Source organism: Falco peregrinus, chromosome 3 (genome assembly GCF_023634155.1).
Source record: "Falco peregrinus isolate bFalPer1 chromosome 3, bFalPer1.pri, whole genome shotgun sequence".
NCBI classification, from domain to species: domain Eukaryota; kingdom Metazoa; phylum Chordata; class Aves; order Falconiformes; family Falconidae; genus Falco; species Falco peregrinus.
The window spans coordinates 31,701,387-31,727,902 of NC_073723.1; the positions used below are offsets into that span (position 1 = coordinate 31,701,387).

At 45.7% G+C, this 26,516-nt stretch overlaps 1 protein-coding gene across 2 annotated transcripts in view; it reads right to left on the bottom strand.

The window, feature by feature from the left end:
* LOC101921887 (neural-cadherin-like) overlaps positions 1-23,661 on the bottom strand; it is a 60,184-nt gene extending 36,523 nt beyond the window's left edge. For both annotated transcript variants that reach the window (XM_055800535.1, XM_055800536.1), the window contains exons 1-6: positions 22,629-23,661; positions 6,464-6,658; positions 5,771-5,996; positions 4,252-4,456; positions 3,770-3,881; positions 446-695 (exon numbers count right to left, since the gene is read on the bottom strand). In XM_055800535.1, the coding sequence (XP_055656510.1) occupies positions 446-695; positions 3,770-3,881; positions 4,252-4,456; positions 5,771-5,996; positions 6,464-6,658; positions 22,629-23,658 (2,018 nt within the window). In that variant the 5' untranslated portion in view covers positions 23,659-23,661. The remainder of the gene's footprint in view (positions 1-445; positions 696-3,769; positions 3,882-4,251; positions 4,457-5,770; positions 5,997-6,463; positions 6,659-22,628) is intronic.
* Between the last annotated feature and the right edge of the window lie 2,855 nt (positions 23,662-26,516).

The following is a 26,516-nucleotide window of genomic DNA, read 5'->3' on the forward strand; positions in this document are numbered from 1 at the left end:
GTGCAAAAAGCAGAAATTCTATTTATTCAGGAAAGGAAAGAAGGCATTTTAAACAAGCAGGGCCTCATGAAATTAGCTTATAATACAATCCACTGCAGATAAAATTAAGTTTCAATTTTTACTAACTACCATCTTTATCTGTCATATTTATATATGGACAATCACTGTGAGACCTAGAAGTCAACAGAGCCAAAATAATTCTCTATAGAATTAGATCTTTCATTCATTCTGTTCCTCTCTATAAAGTCAATACACTGGTATCACAACTGTTGTATTTTTTGATACAATCTAGAAATGAAAGGCCAACTTCTTCATACAAATTACCCTTTGATTTCACCGGCACTTATAGTTGCACAAAACGAGTGACTGTTTAGCCAAACATTACTACGGTTACACATACAAACAGCATCTTTAAAAACCAAAGCAGGCATTCAAGCTGGCTTACATGGACTGAGAGAAGACAGGAGCCTCATCATTCACGTTGGCCATTCGAATTCGCACAGATGCCGTCCCTGTCCGAGGGGGATGTCCTTTATCGACAGCTATCACCACAAACTCATACATATGGTTTGCTCGCTCAAAGTTCAGCCTCTGGTTAGAATTGACGACCCCATGATGCGTGATGGAAAAATCAGTGCTCTGGATGAAGTAAGTGATCTCCGAGTTGGAGCCAGAGTCGCAGTCTGTTGCAAGCACTGTTAGGGAACACATTGAACAGAACAGTCATGCTGCAAAAGAAGCTTGGTCATGCTATTTCCTACCCAGTCAACTTCAGATATTTTTTTTTAAATAGAAATCACCTAGATCTGTTCTATCCATAAAAGCCTTATTTTTGTGGTAAGACTCTGGGAACTTAGCAGGAGGCTGGGGGTAAAAAAGCAAAACAACTCTTCCTGCCACTCCAGCCCAGCCTGAGTGACCGCAGCAAGGTGAGTTTGCAGGAGAGCGTGATTCCAATACTACACAACTTGCTTTGTACAAATAGCAGTCAACGCTGGTAATTACTGCACAATCAATATGCATGTTGGTAGAGCATTATCAGTCATAAACTGTGTCCTCACTCTCTCCAGGGATGCTGTTCAAATTTAATTAGCTCCCAGCTATGTTATAGCTAAGGTACTTTTTAATTACCTGGCACTTCAAGGTACAAAGAGTGATTACACATTCCTCCCCAGTAAGTGTTTATTCAGTACGTTGGGTGGCCCATCTGCTCAGACCCAGCAAATCAGCAGAACAAAGAGTTAGAGTTCACAGTGTAGTATCAAAAGTGATATTTACGAGCAGGAGCTCACCTCTTTAATTACCCTGCTATTTTTCTAGCCAAACAGTGAGGCTTCACATCATACCCACATCGCAATTGAACAAACTCCTTATTCTACCAGGATGATACTGATGCAGCCATCTTGGTAGCACACAGCCTTCTGTAAGCAGAACAGTGACTGCAGCGCAGACACCCTAGCAGACAGCTACAGCATCATCCAAAAATGAGATGAAGAAAAGACAACCCATCACTATCAGAATATTAACTCAGAAGAGGAAAAGGGAAGAGAAAGATTTCATAAAGCACACTGAAATGCTGGGCTACTCAGTTGCAAAAAACCTCAACTACCTCCACCTGTGGAAAGTTACTCGTCTTGGTTTAAAAGGACATTTGGGATAGTTGTAACATTTGGTTTAACATCTCTCAAAATCCTGCTGTGATTAAATGTTTGGGTGTGTTACAGACTACAAAAGCAAAGGTTTATCACTCTCTTGTTGAACTGAAAGACTAAATATATTAAAACCTCAAGAAAGATTGAAATGAAAGTGACTTAAAACTGTTAAATTTAGTGGTTAAGTATTGTTTTTAGAAAGATATGCAGAAAGTAGAAAACATCTGATTAGAAAACTTCTGATTTCATCTACAAAGTCATTATTAAGACATTGTAGCCATTCACATTAATACATTTTATGTGCTTAATGATCATACTTCTTTCTCCCCAGATGTTTTCTGGCAAATAGGGAAACGTGATGTTTACTTGTACATGACAAAAACATGCCTTACTTCCCAACAGCAAGCAGAAATTCCATTCCCTTTGCATTTCATTCCATCCTGCAAACTTGCCTGCATTGCAAAGGTATTTTGAGGATCATATAGCAACCAAAAACAGGTCTGTGCTGGCTCTGCCCATGCTCTGAGTTAGTTTAGTGCAAGCTAACTCCAGCTCAAAGCCTAGTACGCTAGCACAAAGTTGCTAGCTACAACTCTAAGCCTTGCTCTGCTGAAGAGCGGTGCAGCTGAAGGAATATGCTAACCCCTGCTGAGAGCATCCCTCCATGCTTTTCAGATCATAGCTTGTTTGCATGCAGACATCTTAAAGCACATGCAGCGAGCATAAATCTGCCCATAATGACTAAGCAGACAGACTGACTCAGCTGGTGTAGCACCAGCACTACAAACATGACACAAGCCAGACTTTGAGTGTGTTAAAATAAAAGTGATTGACTAAACCCTACATTTACATCACCCACAGTTTTAACAAATAGCATGTATCACATTACCTTTTTCATGACCATTGATAGCAACCCAGTCAGCCACAGAATGGCAAAGACTGTCTCTAATTTGCACTTATTTTTGTTTGTGGGACATTCTGAGGCTGCAGCTTCTCACCCCTCAAGGAACCTGCATGCGTTGAGCTTCAAATTTAGGAAATGTACATTGTTGTCTTCAAAAGACACAACTTAAGACACGTATATTTTTGCAACATTACCCATTTCTCACATGGTCCATAACCCCCCTTGATGTCTCAGCCTGTGTTTCTGTTACTACACCAGTACCTGCCCCTACTTTGTCTGAATACTGACTGGGAGTCTGTAAGCATTCTCCCAGTTTTAGACAGAACACACCTGTGGCACATATCACATCACAACAGACTACATCAGGTCTCAAGATATCTTTGAAGGCATTTAACTGACACCAGGAAGGCAAGTTGGAGAATGGACTTTTGTGCTTTGTCTATTGGACTCCAAAGACTGAGATGAGAGGTGCAGCATCATCCAAATTCACTTTGTATTTGTGCAGCCACAGTATTTCAAGAGTGACCTTAAGGTTTTGGTTGGAACTTGGGGCTTAAAATTATTTCCAACAGCTCTAATCTTTCAAAAGGGTATTACTCTAGTCTCTAAAAATGTTGTCTGTGCATTCAAGGTTTATGTGCAAGTGATATGTGGCCACGTTAAACGAAACAAATTTGGAATGATGATGGTAAGCCACAACCGTAAATATAAAAGTTCACAGGCTTTCCAAAGGTTTCTTCTTTAACACTTTATAAGTCAATTATACAGCACTAATACCTTTTTGATAAAACTAACTGCCCATTTAAAAAGTTCTTTTTTTTTTAACACATTAAGAAAAGAAAAACTAGTTGCAGCTGCTTCCTGGACACAAAAAGATGTCCAAGCTGAATTAAAAAACAGCCACAAGATTTAAAGTAAACGAGCTATGGCAATCCACTAAGTGACTGCCTGTCAGCTGCCTGAAGTGCTCTTGGGTACCACAGGATTCCTCCTTGGGCACAGCACAGTGGTCCTCACCTGAAGACACTCACTTCTACTCCTGGGGTACCTAGAAGCCACTGACAGACCTCCAGAAAAACTACTGTCTACATGGTACAAAGGCAGTGCCCGCTGTGGAAGAGACGGCACTCCTCACGGTAAAAGCACGGACACATAACACAAACCAGCAGGTCCGTGGCAAGACCGAAACAAAAGGTACCAGGATGATCCTCACCTTGTAGCAGAGACGTGCCAACAGGAATGGTTTCGGGAATGTTGTCTCTGCTGTAAATGGAGTGCTGGAATTCAGGAGAACAGTCATTTTCGTCGGTGATATGGACCATGACCTGAGACAAAAGGACATGCTGAGAGGGGATTTTAGTTTCTGCCTGGGCAGTCATTGCTCTTGGTGCTGTCTTGTCCTTTACACCTCCAGTGCTAAAATTTTTCTCACACTACTCCTGTAAAACAGAAAAGTATTATCTCCTCCACTTCCAAGCAGATGGGAGGCAAAGCCAAAGAGGAATAACAGGAGGTATTTTGCAGAACCTAAACCTGAATGCAGCTCAGAGCTCAGCCTTCTGCCTGTACCAAAAGGCCTCCTGCCTCCCAAGCATCTTCACCAGTTTTCTAGGCTACCTATGTGGTTAACGGTCCTGATAACATGGAAACAAAGACCACAGAGACAGCGGGTAGGAAGCGAAGGTATCTACATACCTCAGTCACGCTGCTAAGAGTGCTCTCAACTTCCATGGCTTTCAGTAGGAGATGATAGAGGTGGTGCTCGCTCTCATAGTCCACAGGGTGGGTCAGGCTGAGCTCTCCGCTCTCCTGCCTCACCCTGAAGAGCCCGCTGGGGTTCGTCAGCAGGGTGTACGAAAGAGGCTGGCTCTGGAAAGAAACAGCCTCAACAACTGCTACTCTGTAAAGAATGAGAGAATAACCTTTTGCTTCAAAACAACAACAGCAGCTGCTTCCTGAGCACCTAGAGGAGGAAGATGAGGGTGAGGAAAGGCCAGTTGCCCACTCTCTGTCAATGCTGCGCTCAGCTTTGTACTCGGACTGGAAATTCCCATGCTACAGGGAGCCCACCTACCCACTTTTCTCTCACCAAACTGATCCTCTGACATAGCAGGGATGGGGTAACAACCCATTTCAACACCCATTAACAGGAAAACATCTTTTTCTTCCCTATTGTACCCTTCCAAATACTTGACAGAAGTTTACTGGTTTAGCTTCAGTTACAGAGATAACTGAGCTACTGTCCTGTTGATTTTCTTTGAAGCTGTATATTCAGAAAAGGAACAGGTTCAGAGATGGATGGGAAACCCACAAAGCACAGGGCCTTTCCAGATCCTGCTGTCTGCCTTGGCAGGACATGAAATGAATGTCTGCCTCCCTACCGTGACTTACGTTTTGAAGATCCATCTCTCACACCAGTCTCTGGCCAGTGTGACAACACACTTTAAGCCCATCTCAATAAAAGCTCCAGGGAAAGAGAAAAATTTCACTCCTCCTCCTCCTCCAGTCTCTTTTAAGGAGTAATTGGCACATCTCCAGCAATTTTTTCTACTTCATCAGCTTATTTTGAGGTTTTCTACTCCTTAAAGACCCTATGGCACTGCTCCACCTGCTACTTGGTGCCTTAAAAGCCCATGCTGCTCCCAAGCAGCTGAAGAGTGACAATAAAACCAGAGCCAGCTCGGCAGCACCTTGCCACTGCAGCTTGGCTTAGCCATTCCTCACACAACAGCAGAGCCCCTTGGAGACTTTGCCGTATCTATTTGCACTTCACATGGGCTTTTTTATCTCAAGAGTCCGGCAATGACTTGCCTTTCTAAAAACTGAAATGCAAGTCAAACGGGATACAAACAACTCCAAACCTGGTTAATTAAAAGACAAGGTTTTTCAAGCACTCATTTGTATCTGAAGTGCTCCAGGAGATGCGTAGCCAGGAATTTGGCTGTTTTAATTCATGATGCGATGCAGTAAGACTCCAAGAGCATTAAAATAATTATTTCAGCAGAATTCCAGCATCTCAGACTATATCATGTGCCACACTGGAGACTTTCAAACACTGGAAAAGGCATAATTTCTTTTAGAAAAAGAACGCTATTTTTAAAGCGTAATAGGCAAATACACATGCATAGCCCTAAGAAGCAACAACACAAAAATTTCACTATATTGTGCTCTCAGATTGCAGGGAAGGAGCTCACCTAACAGAAGTACAACTTACTTTTCTCCTGATGGAGTATTTTCAGGGACAAACACACTGTAGGACATGTTAGTGAACTGCGGAGGTCGGGAGCCTGCCAGGATGGAAATGGAGGCATAGGGGCTTTTGTTGCCGTACTCATCGGTGGCTTCCACAGTAACCACATACTCCTTGTTCCATGTCAAAGGCAAGCCAGTTGTCATGATAACGCCAGTATCCTTATCGACTTGGAATCGCTCTTCACCACCTACCAATATATGCACAGACCTGGTCTGAAAAATGCCCCACAGCAAGAACGCTTGCATTTTCACTATTTTATGGTAAGCTATCCTCAAATCATCTACCTATGTCCTTGCATGCACTTCTTTTTGTTGTCTCCAGTTATACACCTTATCTTTCACTCACACTGTGCTTTGTTGGCCAGTGCAGTGTAAATGAGACGGGAACGGGCAAGAAAGGGAGCCTTAAGCTAATAGTAAGGCTGCAATCCATTTCAGAATAGAAGTAAAGCAAAGAAAGTGTCAGCAAGATTCCCATCCAGATAACTGTTTTACTTAAAGCACCTCCAGCTTCTATTTGCTGTACCTGCTCTATCTTTAAGGATTCCCCAAGGGAAAAATCTATCAATGAAATGATAAAATGGGGAATTGCTAAGAAAACCCTGCAACTTAACAGAATTTTAACTCCCCAGCCCTCTACCCCGAAAAGACCTACCTGCAATGAGTGTGTAAGTTATCCCTGCACTGGTGTTTTCGTTGTTACTGTAATATGCGACAAGCTGGTAGACGAGAGTGCCTTTTCGGGCATCTGGATCAACACGTGCCAGGTAGGGGTATGGGTACATCCCCCAGGACAGAAGTTCCTCTTCTGGAGCAAGGAGTGTCACATGGCAGAGGTACCAGTCGTTATCTGCCAAAGACGTATGGATTTCTAGACAGCTTGTTCACAAATTCAGCCATTAGTTTCTGTAAACAAACTGAATCACCCATCACATTCATCCTACTGCATGCAAAAAAAAAAATCAGTACAGATACGGACTTTGGCAGCTCGATGTGCACTAAATATAGTTAACAACTAATTAAAAACACTTTCAGTAATAGCTTTTAATTAGTTAGATATGCATATTAAATATTATGTCAGTTACAGCACTTGCCAAGACACAGTTTTAAGTGCTTACTTATCCAGACTCGGGTGAAATTTGGCCTTTTTTTCCCCAACAATTTCAGCATAAATGTTGCCAGTTTCACCAAATCAGGTTTAGGGCTTATTAAAATATTTCTCTTAAAAATCAGCAGCAGTGGTAAGCAATCAAAACTCCCTAAAATTCTTCCCACTCCAACACTGTTTTGTTTAGTTCTCTCAAACCACTGGATATCCAAGGAATTGCAGATGTGCCTCCTCCTTCTGTCCCCAGCATCCCATCTGGTTGCATCTTAGGTGAGTGAAACACCAGCTTTGAAATGGGCCCCCCATGGCAAAGCCCAAGGAAGCACAGCACAAACTGCCGTCTGCTGGGCATGGAGGTTCTGGGGCTGGGAGCTGAATCCCTGGAGAAAAATGGCACATACATTGACTGCACCTGTATCGTTTTATGGCTAAGAACTGAACTCCAACAGCTAAAACAAGGGGTGCAGATGATTGCATCTGCTCAACCTTGGACTGTCAGACTTGGGAGCTGCCTGGAAGGCAGCTAGATCCCCTCTGATCACCAACTGTAGCATGGTCTGAGGGCTTTCAGGAAGCAGGGTTGACTGTCAGTGGAACAACTCCTGGCATCACTCCAGATCTGCTCCCAGGGTGGCTGTGACACCGCTAGTGCCAGCCCAAGAAAAGTGGTGAACCCCTGACGTGCAGAAGGGCTGTCAACAGAGAAGAAAGAGAGGAACCTTCCACTGCAAAGAGCCTGTAGAGGTTTACTCACAGTATTTTTACCTCTTGGGAGACCTAAATTCAAACCTTCTGAACTCACAGCAACTTGCTAACAGATGCTAAAGGTACATAGGAGCTTCTTGAAGAAATTTTCCTGAGCACATTTGTGTTCCAGAGGGGGCCTTGAGATTTGACTTCAAATCAAAATGAATATATTATTGAACGTATAAGTTCCATTTTTTAAAAAAAAGAAACTGAATGTAGAAAAGAGGGGAAGTAAAAAAGTACATATGAAAAATGCACATTGTTTACCTGATGAAATATGATCATATACTAGAACAAACTGCACTGAGGTTGCAGGTCTGTTAAGGGCTACGCTGCTCTCAAAGCAACAGCCACGCACACGTACGTGTGTCTCATACAGGAAACCCTTGATCTCTGCCTTCAGGAAGGCCACTTTTCATGTAGGATGGAAAAGGACAGCAGCACATGGACAAAACCAATACCAAAGGCAAGAAGCAAGCTAGAAATTCCATACAAATTTTAACTGTAGACCTCAGGGATCTGATACTAAATAAAAGACTACCCACAGATAGAGACATCCACTGACGCACAAGACCTGTATTTACGAGCAGTAAAATTTTACCCCACAGTAAAAATACATGCTGGACAAATTTACCAGAAGTAATCATTCCCAGAAGGAAAAAGACTTCATTGAAGTTTTGTGGGTTTTTTGAAGTATTTAAAATAATTTCAGGTATGGTTTCTTTAGCTAGAGGAAATTCATAAATTACATGGTTTCTGGTTTTCTAATGTACCGACATTGCGCACATGGGAACATTTGTTAAACATGCTCCTTTAAGAATTTTTTTCCCTGTGTTGCTCGGTGTAACACAAGCCACAGCCCTCAGCACAAGATAGTGGCTCACAAGAGCCGTGGCTGCCATCAGTATTTTATCCATAGCCAAGAGGGAGAGTTGAGAAACGCACCTCTTAATTAACCCAGCCATAGGCAGTGTCATCTTGCTAGGGCCAAGTAACACGACAAAAACTTGTAGGCAGACAGCATTTAAAAATATTGTTCATTCATTGGTCTGATTCAGGCAGTTCTAAACTATGTGGAGATTAGTATCTAGTTCAGCATTTTTCCCATTTCGTGAAAGAGATGATTTCAATTATAATTATACAGCTAATTCCTTAATATTGCCCCATGTAGGTGATCCAAGTGTTAAATACCAATCAATAACAAGGTCCTAGTCCCACTGTAGGAACTGTAAACCCCACCAAGTATCAGTCCTAAACCATTGCTTTATGCTTCAAAAAAGACAGACAAGGGAATAAAATTCCCTGAGTTCAGGACACCACAGCAGGGGAAGAATTTGTGTTGTTCAAATTATTGATAATCTTCTGAGCTTTGATGAAAACTTCATCTCCCCCCTCACTGAAATGTCTATTTAAATAGAATCATAGAATCACTTAGGTTGGAGAAGACCTTTGAGATCATTGAGTCCAACCATAAACTTAACACTGCCAAGTTCACCAAAGGCATGTCCCTAAGTGCCACGTCTATACATACTTTAAATACCTCCAGGGATGGTGACTCCAGCACTTCCCAGGGCAGCCTGTTCCAATGCTTGACAACCCTCTCAGAGAAGAAATTTTTTCTAATATCCAAACTGAACCTCCCCTGGCACAACTTGAGGCCGTTTCCTCTTGTCCTCTCGCTTGTTATCTGGGAGAAGACACCGACCCCCACGCACCTACAACCTCCTCTCAGGCAGCTGTAGAGAGAGATCAGGCCTCCCTTGAGCCTCCTCCTCTCCAGACTAAACACCCCCAGCTCCCTCAGCCGCTCCTCACAAGACCTGTGCTCCAGACCCTTCACCAGCTCCGTTGCCCTTCTCTGGACATGCTCCAGCACCTCAACGTCCCTCTTGCAGCGAGGGGCCCAAACCTGAACACAGTGTTCGAGGTGAGGCCTCACCAGTACCGAGTACAGGGGGACGATCACTGCCCTGGTCCTGCTGACCACACTGTTTCTGATACAGACCAGGATGTAACTGGTCTTCTTGGCCACTGGGCACACTGCTGGCTCATGTTCAGACCTTGCTGAACCTTGGTAAAACTGTGACACTAGCAAAGCCTCCGACCACAGGCTCACAGGATGGCTGAGGTTGGCAGGTACTTCTGGGGGTGATCTGGTCCAACCAACCTGCTCCAGCAGGGCTACCTGAAGCTGGTTGCTCAGGACCATGCCCACATGGCTTTTGAATATCTCCAAGGAGGGAGACTCCACAACCTCCCCAGGCAACTTGTGCCAGTGAACCAAAGTTCTGGGGATGGGATTTCAGGAAAGATGTGGGCCAGCTGGCAAGTGTCCACAGAAGACCAAAGAGCACAACCAAAAAACATTGTCTGTCAAGAAAGGTGGAAAGACCTGGAGATTTTCAGGAGGCTGCAAGGGACATGCTAACAGTACTATAAGACTGATGTATGAAGTCAGTCAGCTGTCCCCTACCCCATGAAACAAAAAGTAACAAACTCATTCCCAAGGAAAAGATTTGCATTAGATGTTTGGGGGGTGGGGGTGTAGGGGAAGAATCCCCCAGCAATTTTTAATTATAAGGATAATGCAGCATTTGATAGAGGTTGGAGACGTGAGAGAGCATCCATCAATGAGATCTTTAAGACCTCACTAGACAAATATCTGCCAGCAATCACTTCGTTATAGCAAAGCCTGCCTCTAGGCTGGGGCCCGGTACAGCAACATTGTTAAACCCTTTCCATCATACTTTAATACCCCTGCCCTTCAGCCTTTGCATCTCATTGATTTCTGAAGATTACGTGTTCACGTGTCACTTTTTCCCCAGCAGCCCAAGAGAATTTCTAGCATAAACGTTCCTTGGACCTTTTGTTTTTCTTTGCTGTGTGCTTCAAGGTAAAAAGTGAGGGAAGGAGTGAACACCACCCTAGAAACTGCCAGCACAACACATGAAAGGATGAGTGTAGGATGAGGCCAGACCTGGAGGGCTGTGGTACAGCAGCAGTTGGTAATAAACTTCAGCTATCAGGTAGAACATCTTTCTGCAGCTGAGACCTGGCTCACTCCTTCAGCCTCTCAGCATATATTTTGGCTTTTCAGGCTTGAAGCAGTTCTCTCCATGTAAGCAAACAAAACTTAAATGGAAGCAACCTGCAAGCATGCTGACAAAACAGCCTGGGTAATCTGCATACAGACATCAGAGCTCTAATTCTAGCAGGGAGTAAATGGAAGATTGTTACAAAGGTCAGATCTGAGTTGAAGCAAGTCCAAAACCCTAAAAAAAGTGCTAAACATGGTCTGGAGACTAACAGGAGGTCAGTCAAACAGCATTAATTTTCCCATCATTTAGGAAAAGCTGTTCAGAAGCAGCATGATGAGGTGTTGCTACTCAGGGCTATGGACATTTCTGTTCTGGTAGCTCCCCTTTGCACATACACCATATGTGAAGAAACAAGGATTTTAAGATGTTACAGAAGCATGGCAATCAAATTCTATGGAACAGTATTGCACTGACATGGAACAAGTCAGTGAAACAAAACTAGTCTTGGTAAAGTAGGGGTTTTGCCTAGCAATGCATTGGTTTTTCAACTGTTGTAACTGCAAAGGCATTAACAGATCAAGCCTCCGAAATCAATACTGTTTTATTTTGTTCCACTGGCACAACTGCAGCATCCTATTAAATCAAAATGCAACATCACCCAGTGATGTTGCAGCTCACCCATTTTGTCAATATGAATCATCCAGTGAAAGGAAGGAAATAATCAGGAAACCAGGCTCCATAGGCTGTGAAATGAGACTATCAACAGGATAAACCACCTGGATTCTGCACCATGCATTGCAAAGGGTCTTGGTATGATCAGTCTAGAAGAGAACCATAGAATCATTTAGGTTGGAGAAGACCTTTAAGATCATTGAGTCCAACTGTGAACCCAGGACTGCCAAGTCCGTCACTCAACCATGTCCCTAAGCACCATATCTATGCATTTTTTAAACACCTCCAGGGATGATGACTCCAGCACTTCCCAGGGCAGCCTGTTCCAATGCTTTACAACCCTCCTCTCAGAGAAGAAATTTTTTCTAATATCCAAACTGAACCTCCCCTGGCACAACTTGAGGCCGTTTCCTCTTGTCCTCTCGCTTGTTATCTGGGAGAAGACACCGACCCCCACGCACCTACAACCTCCTCTCAGGCAGCTGTAGAGAGAGATCAGGCCTCCCCTGAGCCTCCTCCTCTCCAGACTAAACACCCCCAGCTCCCTCAGCCGCTCCTCACAAGACCTGTGCTCCAGACCCTTCACCAGCTCCGTTGCCCTTCTCTGGACACGCTCCAGCACCTCAATGTCCCTCCTGAAGCGAGGGACCCAAACCTGAACCCAGGATTCGAGGTGTGACCTCACCAGTGCTGAGTACAGGGGGACGATCACCGCCCTGGTCCTGCTGGCCACACAGTTTCTGATACAGGCCAGGATGCTGTGGGCCCCCTTGCCCCCCCGGGCACACTGCTGGCTGATGCCCAGCCGGCCGTCAGCCAGCTCCCCCAGGCCCTTTTCCCCCAGGCAGCTTCCCAGCCGCTCTGCCCCAGCCTGCAGCGCTGCCTGGGGCTGCTGTGACCCAAGGGCAGGGCCCGGCACTGAGCCTGGTTGAACCTCCTACAATTGGTTATTATTTAATATTAAGAACATTAAGAATATTAATAATTGAATATTAATATAACTGAATAGTAAATATTATATTGTTGACTATAATTGAATATTAAGGGGGGCTGCTTTTCCTGGAGATACTAGCATATCCCCAAGACTTCAACTTTACACCTAGCTTATATATAAGGAAGGCATGTCAGGGATGTCAACAAACCACCAACTAAGAGGAACTTTAAGTAAGAGTTAAGAGTGTAGCAAGTGCAGGGATGGGGGAACATGTCTATCCATGCAATGAAGAGCTGCTAACTCTCTTTTTTGTAGAACTAAACACACTTCAGCACATCAGAGCAGATATACCTGTGCCATCCTTGGACAAGGGCATGAAAGCAAAGAAAGAACTGGAAAAGGTTTTTAAACAGCAAGTGGCTTTTCTTGTAAGCTTATATTAATTCCATGTTCCTTTAATAATTTATTTTCCTCCCTTAACAGAAGGAGGAAACATGACAGAACCGATTTTCTTTTCCCAAGATGAGGATTAGAGCTGTGCTGACTGATGTGAATTTGATGGAATAGTATTGGGAAGCTGAGAACTAAAAAATGTGCACAAAAAATGGTACTTTAGGTTCTGCTTATATCCCCTCTGGCAAAATGAATCATTTGAATGTAAAAGAGATAGCATGGTATGTGAAGACATTTCTGAAGTACCCAGCTTGGAACAGGACATCAAGGCTGGCTGCCTACACAGCCCCTATCAGGCCACACTGTTACCCTCAGCGGCAGGGCAAGACAACAGGAGCTTTGGCTCACTACTGCACCCTCACTGGGAAATCTACACCTGAGAAATGGTTACTGTCACAGCTAAGAAACCCTTGTCATCTTCAGGTCCAAACCCCAAAATTAGTTTCAAAAGACCAGTATTTCCTCAAATGAAAAAGAATGTAATTGCCAGAAAACACCTGATGCACTGAATAAGTTAATAAACTTCTATCTCAGATATCATACAAAATTGTGCGTGTACATACATATAAATATCACTTGTCCTAGAAGTCCTATAAATGCTCGTCCTATAAATTTGCAATTTTCCTTCTAAATTACAATTTACATGAGTAAAATGAAAATGTAAAATGGCGGAGCGTGCTGCATTAACACTGCACTTCAAGGTGAAGATGCGGGAACTACCCCCTATTTCTGAGATCTGTAGCGGAGACCAGACTCTCTCCTTGGCCAAATAAATTAGAATTTTTTTGGTTTGTTGTTTGGTTGTTTTTTTTAACATTTAACGTTACAGTGACCAGGAGTTACAGTGTGCAGCTCACACTCTAGTTTCCCAAACATATAACAGATCTGAGGAGCCTCAGAAAAGATCAAGGGAAGAAAAATAAAGGGGATTTGTGCAGGAAAATGAGAGAGAACACAAGAGTAATTGGAAACTGCAATGCTTTCAGTTTAAAGATACTCTACTTCACACCTCCCCTCCAACAGAGTGATTTAAAGATAAGCTATGGACAAGGATGAACACTTCCGTCAGCAGCCCCATCCCCTTGACCAGGCTAAAGCAAAGAGGACAAGGAGACAAGGCCTCCTGCTCTTCTGGGAGAGCAGAGAAAAAGCTCCCCACTGTCATCGCTGACATCTGTGCAAGTCAATGGGGCTAGAAACAGGGTGAACACCCACCCCCCCCCCAAATTGTTTAAACCACAGGCATCATGGAAGAAGCACTGAGAAGCAGCTTTTATGCCCCTCTGAAGCTACAGACAACCAATTCACCTTTACTGTCATGAAATACTGGCATGAGATTAGATGAAAATGTCTCCTTTTTTTTGTTTGGCACTTTTTTTCTTGGGATTTTTTCATTTTCTTTTAAGCACTTTTCACTTTTCTCACTCAGATTTTGTAAAACAGCTTCACATAAACCACCTTGCAAATCACAAATGCCAGTGCATCAGCCTTTTTCATAACTAGATGTTCTATGGTTGTGAGACACACTGGTGCCCCAGTTTCTAATCACTATCCTTGACTAATGACAAAGATTTTAAAATTCAAGATGCTTTTGAATATTCCGGTCTCGGTTTTGTCATTATGGTCAGTCATGTGTACTCCAGTACTACCTGAGGATCAGGCAAGATTGAGTCACTGTGTTAAGTATCACGTAAATTGAACCTTACGCATCCCTGTCCTCAAAGCACCTGCAATCCAGTCCTTATCCACTATGCACTATCCTACAAACACTATAAAAAAGAATTTAATCTGAAAAAATAAATTAAAATACATATGGATATGCCTCATGAAAACTCTCCCATGTGTTTTTTTGTGCCTTTCAGAAATTTCCCCACAACTGAAGCATACGTAGGAATAATCTACTTAAGGGTATTTAAACTTCCAACAAAATGCCTTATAGCTGTAATTAATCATTAACCAGACTTGACCATCATTTTTAGAAATGCCTTTTAGCCTAAAGAAGAGATATTTACACAGTCATGCTGTCTGCTGTGCCCCATCTGTCCTGCCCAAGTGGCTTTTGAATCTGGTGGCCAGTTTGTTCCTACAAGCTTCATGGAAGTCACCAGCTGGACAGAAGATGGGCATCCCAAATAAAGGTGCCCACTGAGAGAAAGGAAAAGAGAAAGAGGCTTTTACTTGGTGTCGATGAGCCATCCAGTCAGCAACACCTGTGATGCTCGTACATCTGCCCCAGCTACAGCACCTGCTGACATCCCTGCTGGGAGAAGCGTGGGGGCAAGGAAGAGCTCTCACAGCGGGGAAAGCCTTCACAGCACAGGTCCCCTCTCCAAAGTAAAAGCCTTAATTTTATTAATTTATTTTCTCCAACTCTCTCAAGAAAAGTTATATGGGGGCAGTTTTAGTACAGCTAGTCTGCTGTCATGAAAATGATGGGTCAGCTCCACCCCAAACACCGATGAGAGAGATTCCTGAGGGTGAAGTGTCTGTTAACAGATTTGAGTTCTCACAAATACTCCTAAGGTTTGGGTACAATGTTCAGGGGTATCATATCCCCGACTAACATGCTAGCACACCAACTGGACTCATGTCAGACTAAGTAGAGAGGGCCATGCCTTGAAGGCAAGGTAATATCCTTACCCTCATGGTTAGGGGAATAGGACTGTTTACGCCCTTGAAAGCCCACAAACCACTGCATCAGCTTGTGGATGAACAGCCCACAGCCACAGAACAGCTGGGCAACGTGACTGTACCAACCACCTCATCTAAAGCTACGTCAGTGGGTTTCAGTTTTTCCCTCCTTGGTTAACCACAACCAGCAAGCTTGACAGACCAGCTTGCAGAGGTCACTTTGCATTATTTTTGTGACATATTCCTTAACATACACCAGCACTTGGACATGTTTTCTACTCATACGCCACCTCTCCCAGTTTTAGGAGGCAAGGTCTTCCTTACCTCTATACTACCTGTAGACTTATCTAGTGGGACCATCAGAGCTTAAAGGCATTTGCAGGTGTTACCACATACACAGGCAGCAAAGACAAATCTTCAGCCAATTTTTCACTTTCTGTGTGAATGCAAAGCTACAGTGGGTACCTCCATCACACTGGGTATCTGAGACACCTACAGCATTCCCTGGGCAGCAAAGACATCTCTGCAGGCAGATGTCCGTGCATCACAGGAAAAAGCTTCAGGCAGATACAGGATCAGGACTTCAAAATCTATTGTATCTTTACTGCTACGGCATCATCTGCCCTAGCCTTTAAAGCCTGACCGTGGTGTCATCCTCTAGTTTTTAAAATCAGTTTAATTTTTTTTGTTTGTTTCCAGAGGAAGGCTCTGAAGCACTATCAGACCCGTGATTACAGAAGCAGCGTCTTTGCCTCAACCCTTAAATCTACTGTATCTGCCAACAGCTGCCCCTTACCACCAAACCACAAGAATTACAAACCCTTCACAGCACCACAGAGAAGGTGGGAAGTACAATTATTTAGAGGATCTCAAAAGATTCCAGGTGACAGGATTCTTCCTTAAAAAAAGTAAATATTATTACAGCTCGCCATATAAACAGCCTACTAATTGCCCTTAAAAGATGCTATTAAATACTATACAACCCGTAATTATTTGCAGGCATGTCAGTTGGTGAGGAAGTCAGGCCATGATGACATAGTAAGAATAGCTGAGGAGTCAGCAGTACAGAAGACATTTGGGGGATTTTTATATTTTTTTAAATAAGGAAAGTACAAGAAGACACAGCTACAATCTTGGCATTTAAAAGTTGCGTCTCTCTGCAGATCATTCAGCTTTTACTGTTGATAGGAAGGATGGGTATGTTTTTTGGGTTTGTTTCCATCCCTCATGACTTCCATCTTCCACCCTTCGGTCAGTATTTCAGAAAAGAGGTGATCCGACACAGACAAAATAGACATTTGTGTGGTGCAGCACAGGCCAGTAACAGAAAGCAAGCTGTACTTATGTCACTGAAGTGAAATTAACTGCAAGGTCTCTTGTCTGCCAATGAAAAAAGACGCTCAAAATGCGTAGCCAAATTCTAGGAGGACTCCTAAACATTTTTCATAAGGGCAGCATCACTACAGACACCCAACATCCTTTGAGGTGCCTACGACTGGACAAGCTCCCAGTCGCTGCCTCTGCCTTCCCGTCGTCCCACACAACACAGCACCTACTCTTCCTCATGAAAGCGACACTTACTAATTTTAAAGTAGTTTGTGTGGGGCATAAAAGATCCCCTTCCTGAGAGGCTATGGCAGAACCTGCTCCAGCCATTAGGAACCACCTCGCTTCCAGCCCCAGTCTTTCTGTGGAAAAACTACAGGCATTTTCCAGCGTTGTCCTTTAACTAAGTAAATTTCTTCTCCCTGAAGTTTGTTCAAATGTTTTTAAAACAAAAAAGTTGCTTGCTGAGGCTTTATGCAGTAAGAGCTGTTCCTGTGACCATATTTTGAGTGGACTAACTTCTTTCCAAACACTTAAAAAGTTACTGTCAGCAGCAAAATACCAATATTTATTGAAAAGCCAAAGTATGGTTTATGTGTACAAAAAGATGCCAAAAAAAGTTGTAGCAATATTTCTTGTTAACACCATTGGATGTAACTGTGAGAGATGCACCTCAGACCCAGCAGCACATGCACTGTTGATAAGGATGGACCACAGCACTCAGAGGTGCGTTTGGGGCAGCCGCCTCCAAAGGAGCAGTGCTGACTACTATGATGTGTTGTAAGAAATGAAAAGGTAGAGTCGATAGCGTACCTTCCAGTTCTCCTCACATAACAAATTTCTAATCTTCCCCTTCCACAGACATAGCCCTCACTGCTTTGCTACTCCTCTTTCACAAAGCAGATGTCTGTTCCCTGTGTATAGCATCCCTTTACTCAGGCAAAAGCTCAGCTGCCCCAACTGATGTAAAGCAAGACCATCCGTAGTCATAGGCACAAACTGCTCCTGACTCTGCTGTCACCAAGTGCTGCTGTTAGATCTTTCCATCAGCAATGCACAAAGCAGGGAGAAGTGTATAGTTATAGGACCGGAACCCCAAGTCCCTTCCATCAGCTTGTTTCCTCAGGTCAAGTTTTTAAAGGTTTTTTTTAAAACTTTCTGCTTTACTTTCTCTTAAATTTTGGACAGTTTCCACTAGCATGCCAACCTCACTGCTCAGGCTAAAATTTCAGTACTGTTGAGTTACACGCTACCCAGGGTCTGACTGCTTTAGCAAGGAAACACTGATGCCTGCACCAAAATGCCTGCTGAGAAGCCATCACTGCTCTCCAGCGAGGACAACTTCCCATGCCCATCAGAGATGCACGAGCAGGAGCAGGTTCAATTCTACTTCAGAGTCATGTTCCCTATGAGAAGGCTACATGCACATCTGACTAGGGATGCTTAAATGAACAAGCTGCTTGCGCAAATATGGTATGCGTGAATTTTGGGCCTCCTGCATGTCATGCAGGTGTGAAAAGGCAGCTGCAGATGAGCCAGCTCCTGCCGGTACACAAAAATTAAACCCTGCCGTGCACCGCACGGAGTTCTTGAAGCATGAGACAACACTAAGAGGATGCAGGGATATTTCTGGCATGGTACAGCTTTGATCTGCATCTAAAACAGATTTTTAAATGCCTTCCTGCTGTTGTAATGTAATAAAAACTCAGAAATATTAAAATATATGGGCTATATAAAAGGATTTAAGATGTTAACCTTAAGAATAAAGGGCTGAATATTCTATTTTGAAGGTCTCTTGTTTTTCTCTTTAACTTGTCACGATAAAGGGTTTCTCGTAATTTAAATAGCTTCTTAGGTACCTTACTAAGAACACTTATAACTTGTTGGTTTCTCAGCTATAGACTTTATCAGACATTCTTACCACTTATTTATTGCCTCTGGGTCATTATGTATTTTTACAAATTTTTTTTTACATCTATTTTTTTTTTTACAGTAAGAATACTCCAAAGATACATACAAGACAGGGTAACACAATAACCTTCATCCAGGAGCTTGCTGTTTTGTCTAATGATCCCATGCCATTAAAATGGTTTCATGGTTTAAGTGAAGCAAGCTTTTCCTTTGTCAGCACCTGAATTCGAAGGCGTAGCAATGGCATCCACAGATGTTTTTAATCAGTCTGATAGCAGGAGGGGGAAGAAAAAAAACAAACCAGCATATAGTATGACCTCCAAACCTGATTGCGAGGTCAGATTTCTGTTTCTGGAGTCAGATTTATTTTGCTCTAAAAATTTCGGGGGGTGCCAGGAAGCAATGGGCCATTTCTGGCTCCATAAAAAAACATCCCTAAGCTATATCTTGATTTGAAATCATAGCCAGCATCATATATGGATTACTTGCTAGTTTTTATAGAAACCATATTATGCAGATTGAAAGGTTTTCCCTTCGCAGTATGCATCCTGGTGGAAGTTTTTTAAGGAAGTCCAAGGGACTCAAACCACGTAATGATTCCGTGTGCAGTCTAGGCTGTATTTTCAGGAATTTCAAGATTTGACCGATGGCTTTTTAACATGTAGTTTGCTTCCAGCAAGTCATAAGGGTTCAATACTGATCATATTCTACCATAAGACCCAAGAACACGACTATGCTACAGCCTTCTCAGTCAGATTCAAGACCCATCTCCTTGGAATTCAGTTACAGTAGTAAATAGTTGCTTTCGCACCTGAAAGAGAACAGAGGATGAGAGATCCTTCTCACTTCCAGAACATGAAAATACTGAACAGCCTCATAACTGTTTTATTCATTTCAGTCATAAACTAACTGTTGGTGTTTACCTCACTTTGATGTCTTGAGGCATCCCAGATTTAAAGGGTTGCTAGCCTCAAGCTTACTCTTCAGAGCACTGCAGACATACAGGAGGGGAAGAGATTTGTCTTGCTGTGCTTTTTTTTTTTTTTTTTTTTTTTGAGTCTCTCTTGTTGTTAAAGAAAAATACCCTTTGTAGATCATGGAGTGACTTCTTACCACAGTTGTTTTCAGTTTGATAGCATGTGGGCTGTATCTGCAGTGTCGGTGTGTGCAGGAGCATGGAAATCACCCAGTAGGTCTCACTAGTTCAAGCCAATGCAGCATGCGCTCTGCAAGCCCTGCATGGCAGGCTTTTACATTAAAAGCAGCAAAACAGAGCTCAAAGTCTGTTAGAGTCAAAGAACAAGGGTAAGAAATTGTATTCCTTTGCTTTTTGAAATATGATCGACAAAGTCCTAAATGTAAAGCTTCTGCGCAGTGCATACCAGTACGTATCGCAGCATCAGAAAGGACAGCTGTGAGTGGGGCTCACAGTGTCCCACCCCGTGTAAGTTGGTAGCAAGTATGAGAACCTGCGTAGGTGCCTGTAGGTGTGGGCAGGTGTGCATGAACAGAGGGACTTGGAAGGGAAAGGGAGCTACGGTCCTTTCAACCCTTTCCCAGCTCCCCCAGCCCTTCCACGCTGAGGCTGCTCACTGTTCTGATGGTGCAGTCAGTGTTTCCGGGATGTTAAATATTCCAGAAGAAAATCTGAATGAGGAAATGAGAGGTTGTAGCTCATATCTTTGTATACAGAGTCCTGTCTGAACTCCAGGTCCCAGTCCCACAACTACACCCATGCGGAGCCCAGAACAGCAAGGCTTTGAGAGACAGAGGCAACCTGCCAGATCCCTAAAGAAGGCGCTAACTGCTCTGTGTAGGTAAAGACAATTCACAGAACTCATGCAAACCTCTTTGCGATGCACAGTCCATGTACCAGGTGTATATTCAATGGGAGAAGAACTGTATCTTCACAGTGCCAGCTACAGTGGCCCCACAGAACAGACGGCAGCCCCATACACATCCCTGCTATCAGTATTACTGAGTAACAGGTAGGATTCTGAAGGTTACTATACTCTACACGGAGTTTATTTCAGTATTTCAACCGTGTCCATTAACACTTTGTCTTTCTAGAAATGCAGTTGCAAGAAACAGTGCTCTAAGTTACTAGCTGACTTCCTTTTTTATTATTTTTTTTTGAAGTACCAAAAAAGCTTTGCGTTTCTTGAAAAAAACACAAGCCCAAGACACACGCTTCACTGGAGAAGCAGCACCTGTGAAATGCCTAAGTCCATTCACAGCTTTTACATAAAAGATGGCAATTAATAAGGGTCCAATAGTTTTGTTTTTCAATTAATGAGAGGATTAAAAGTTTGGCACATGTTCCATAATATCGATTACCATGTGACCCATTGTTAATTATATTTAGTAAGAGGCACGAGAAATGAGGAGCAGACCAAAGTTAATTCTGTTCGGCTTTAGACAGGTCACCAGGTTTCTTCAGATAAAAGACCAGATGCTTAAAGCCTCCCACCATTTCATTACCTTCCTGTAAAATAAGCAGCCAGAAAAAAATTCAAAGTGCATGACTGTATGAAGTTATGAGGTAGTTTTGATTTTCAAAGTAGCTTAAAGGAGTGTCTAAATGACCTTGTCCCACTTGATCATCAAATTCTTTCTCCCTGAGGCTCATCTCTTGTCAATATATTACCAGTGCACAGACAGTGGTACAAACATGCTGTACAGCACCAGATCAGAGAGGACAACACGATGAATCATGTGTGCAACACTGCTCACAAGGTTATTTGCTTTCATTATAAATAAGCAACATGTCACCTTTCCAACTCCATCTTTAGCTTGAATGGGAAGTTCCACTTTCAGCATCAGGCTATCTGTTTAAAGTTAGCACCTAGAAATACCGTGCAGTGGTTTCATTACATTAAATGTTTCTCGCTTGCATGACACAGCCCATTCCTGCAAGAGTGTCTCAGGAAGGCGGCTCAGGGATCCTCAGCCTGCTCGGTGTGCAACGGTAAAGATCACAGCCCCCAGCACACTCCAACACATCTGTTTTCCTCCCAGCTCTATGTTTTGCATTTCCTGAGCATTAGGCTGCAAACCCCACTTACAGAAAACTGTAAATATTCACCTAAAGTGAAGCTGTAAACGTCTAAGAAAAAAACCCAAAACAACAAACCTCAAGCAAATGATAACCAGTAACATTAACAGAGACCTGAGCTACAGTGACAAACACACCATAAAACTTACTCCGAGTAAGGTGAAAGTAATAGGTGGAAAGGACAGCGCTTGTAGCCGTAACACCTCAAGCTTAACATGGTTTAAGGAGTTTAACAAGCCCAGCCATTCCCTTTGCTGTGTTACTAGGAGAATTACACAGCCCAGAAGCTATCAATGTACAGAGGATTTACACAGCGGTCTAACGACGTCCCCAATTAGTACCCTACGCCACCTCCTAGGATACCAGATTCTGACTTGAGTTTTCGCTTGCCCTAAGCTCCCTGACGGCTGTTTTGCAGCCGCCCCCTCCCCTGCCCGTGCCGCAGCTGACCCCCGCACCGCTCCCGCAGGGGGGTCCCCAGGCGGCCGCAGGTCTGTCCCCGCGCTGCCGGGGCAGAGCCACCTCTCCCCTCCCAGGTCACGGAGGACCACAGCGAACAGCTCTGCGGAGTCCCCCCGCTCGAAGACAAGCCGTGCCTTTCTTAACGAGCTTTAACCGCTTGTTAACGCAGAGCGGCCCCCCACCACGGTCCTACAAAAGTGAACCTGCTGCGGCAAGAACCCCTTACAGGAACGTACCCAGCCCACCGCCACCCCCGTTCCCATCGCTTCCTTCGAAGGCAGGCGGCACCGGCTGTACCGGAGAGGAGCCGCCCCATCCCCACGCCACCAGCCCGGGGGGCAGCTCCCACAGCCGCCCGCGGCCCCCCGCACCCCCACCTCCTCCAGCGGCCGTGCCCGCTCGCCGTGCCTCCCCCCGCGCTCGGGGCGACCCCCCCCTCCCCGCCATTGCCGCGACCCCCGCCCGGCCCAGCGCGGCCCCTACCTCGTCCGCCGCCGCGGTGCACCTTGACCAGCACCTCGGCCCGGCCGCCCGCCCGCAGCTCCCGCCGCAGGTACAGCCGCCCCGATGCCCTGTCGACCCCCACGGGGGTGGTGCCGGGGGACGCCAGCTCGAACCAGCCGCCCGCCGCCCGGTCGCGGTTGCGCGGGACAGTGAAGACGGTGTCGCCCACCCGCGCCCCGGGGGGCAGGCGGGCCGTGTAGCGCCGGGAGCCGGGCCCCGGCGGCCGCTCGGGCGGCGGCAGCGAGCGCACCCACCGCCGCCGCCTGGCCCCGCCGCCCGGCCCCGCCGCCCGCCGCCCGCGCACGGGCAGGCGCAGGCACCGCGCAGGGCTGCGCAGCGGCCGCGGCCGGCCGTGGTCGAGGGCCGCGACGCAGAGGCGCAGGCGGCGCAGCCCCAGCAGCGAGCCCACCGTCAGCACCTGCCCGCTGCGGGGCACCACGAAGAGCTGCCGGCTGCCGGCGCCCGGCGGCCAGGGCCGGTAGGTGAGCCGCGCGTTGGCGCCTTCGTCGCCGTCCGAGGCGCGGAGCCGGGCCACCTCCGTGCCCAGCGGGGCCAGCTCGTCCACCTCCAGCGGCCGCGCCAGCCGCAGGCGCGGCCGATGGTCGTTGCGGTCCAGGACCCGGACCCGCAGCAGCGCCTCCCGGGGGGCCCGTGCCGCCCGCCGCCGCCGCAGCCGGAGCCCGTACTCGGGCTGCGCCTCCCGGTCCAGGCGCTCGGCCGTGCGGAGCAGCAGCAGCCCCCGCCCGCCGCCCGCCCGCCGCTGGAGGGAGAAGCGGGATGCGCCGCCGCCCTCCAGCGCCCACTCCCCGGCCGGCTCCCAGGGGCCCAGCAGCCTCCGCAGCGGTACCCGCAAGCCCCGCACCCGCGTCCCTGCCGGGCTGTTCTCGGGCACCTGCCCGGAGAAGCGGAGCAGGCGGGGAGCGCCGCCGCGCCCCAGCCCCGCCGCCGCGCCGAGCAGCAGCAGCAGGAGCGGGAGCCGCCCGCAGCCGCCCCGTCGTGCCCGGCCCATCCCGCCGAGCGGAGCGGTACTGCACCGCGCTCCGCGGCGGGCACCGGCGCCACGTGCAGGCGCGTCCCGCCCCCGCGGCCGGTCAGAGCCGTGGGCGGGGACGGGGCAAGGCCGGCCTCGCGGGGGGTGGGTGGTGGAGGGGTGGTGGGAGGAGAGGTGGGGGTGATGGTGGGGGTGATGGTGGGGGTGATGGTGGGGCCGCCCCGCCCGGCGCCAAGCGTCCAGCAATTCCGGGCTGATTCCTCACCTGCCCTGCTCCCACAGGATTCCTGCCGGGCCCCTCTGCCTGGCAGCCCCATTGCTCCCGGCCACCCCCTACGAGCAGAGGAGCTGCACTTCCCAGGAGGTGACTTCGGGAACACGGGAAACCTCCGGCTTTCCTTAGCATGTATGAAAATCCCCAGCCAAGCTGAAAGAGCAACTGGTAAAAGCAGCAGAGGGGAAAAAACACCTGCATAAAGGAGAGAGGGCCTTGGAGTGCTTGAATCATCGAAAAATAGCAGTGACCAAGCAAATGTATTTTCCTGATGTGAGCTGGGCTTGCCTTGGAAGCGTGGCCTCTCAGGAGTGCATGTTCAGGTTACTGCTGCTTCAGAGAAGATGCAGTTTTGGCAGAAGGGGGAAGAGCAAAACGTGTCTCAGCACACAAAGTGACCAATAGCACCGAGTGTCACATTTAAAATTTCAGGGTTTGGGTGAAATAATTTTGGGAAAATAATAGCGTGTGCTGTTCTTGAGAGCAATACTGAAACAGTCCATCTGAATCAGGCGAGTAAAACCATCAGTTCTGCCAAACATGCATAAAACAATCTGGGCATGGGAATCATTGCACTGGTTATACTGTGATCAATGGATGTGTGAATCCAAGCCAGACCACTCCAAAGCCAATGGCTCCCCACAACTTGTCAAACCAAACATTACTCACGTTCTCATCACTCCAAGCACAAGGCCCAGCAGTGCCTTCCAGTCCTGCTAACAAACAGGAACAACATTTCCCTTCGCACAGTGATGGGAACAGCTTAGGAACCGCCTTTTGTTGAGCCTCTGCATCCAGCTGATCAAACTGTCTTTGTATTTTTCCATTAGAAATGCTTCCTCTCGCTGTTCCAAACACAGGTTTGCTGGTTTTACCAGAAGGTTGTTAAGGCAGGGGTGTCTGTTGCCAGTTGTGGTGTAGTTCCAGTGATGACATACCCAGGCTGGAAGCAAAGCTTTGCTCAAGAAAGCCTGAAACCATTTCAATCAGCTTTAGTCAAATATTACGGGCAGCAGCCAAAGGTGACAACCAAGTGCTAGATCTGGACCTCTGTCACCTGGGGAACTACCAGTTTTAAGAAGAGGTGATTGTTGGGGATCACATCACGTTACTACAAGCTGTCAGCCTTTATTTTACCCTAGCAAAGTGAAGGAATTATTGTTTCTAAAAATCAGCATAATGTGAGATATCAGACTGGGAAGGCAAAAAAATAATACCAAATATTTTTAAGGAACGGTTTCCCAGTAACAACAGGAACGTGACCATCAAGATCCATCCACAGTTAACATGCTGTAGCACGCTTTGAGTGTTTTATCTTTACTCTTTATGCCCTACATAAAAATAAAATGGGAATAATTCCCTGCCTCACAAAGGCACTAGAAAGCTCATTCAGTTATGGCACTTAACGAGCCAGCCAGGCAACCCGAATCAGTTTAGGACATGTTCAGATCACTGCCGAGATACAGCAAAACACACCCTCTTCTGAAGTGTGTGCTGTCCTACTGGCCTTATGCAAGCTCTCCATAAGCAAATTAAATCCTCTCAAAATCAAGTGCCCAGTTTTAGCCTGCGTTACAAGACCCTTCCTTTCCTCTTACATTCACACTTTCAGAAACACAGTTTTGTCTAAAGCCTGTCAAAATATAAACTGGATTTTATTTACAGTACTCCCTCGCACCTGCGAACCCACAATACATTGATTATCACATCATTTTGGTGATGTAAATTTAGGCTTCTGCTGCACATCGCTCCCACTGGCAGAATTTAGGGCACACCTTACAGAGCAGAACCAGCGGCACCTTGCCACTGTGGAGACTTACTAGCACAACTGTGTTATCTTCAACTCCCAATTCACAAAACCTGTGCTATGACAAAACAAATATATATATATATGTGTGTGTGTGTGTGTGTTTGTGGACACAAATCCTACCCTACAATTCAAAGAGATGCATAGACACTTAAGGTGCGCTTGACTGCTGTTACCAGCTCTACAATTAGGTGGCTGCATCCCAGCCAGGCGCAGCTGAAACATCGCTCTTACTGGTGTCAGGCAGTTATATACACATTAAATATGTGTTTTGAAATGGTAGAAGTTATTTATAGTGGGCCATTTGGATGTTCTTTGAAGCTGTAATGAAATGAAAGGACCAAACTGCATTGTTTTGTTGGAAATAGGAAAGTATTGATGAAAAAATTAAACGCCTCCATCGGTCTTTTCAGTGAAAACCATTTTTCTTCTGGAATTGAGGGGTGGGGAGGGAGGTCCAGTTCAGCTGGCAGCGATCAGGGAAATCAAAGCACAGGCTTGTGTTTGGGTCCCTTCAGGGTCAGTGGGTGATATTCTGTCCTAGTAACTGCTTTGAAAACCAGGAAAAAAAAATTCCACTCTTCACAATTGACCCTACGTGCTCATCAGGGATCAATAGACAGCTAAACAGTTTAAGGAACGCTAAGGAATTCTCAAAAGCTGTATTATGTATGTATATGTATGTACAGTATATTTTAGAATGCTGCAAGACTGGCCATTGTGTAATAACCTCATTTCCTTCTCAGGACACTGCCAAGAAAACAGTATGGTTCTTTCTGTGTAGCTGTGTTTTCC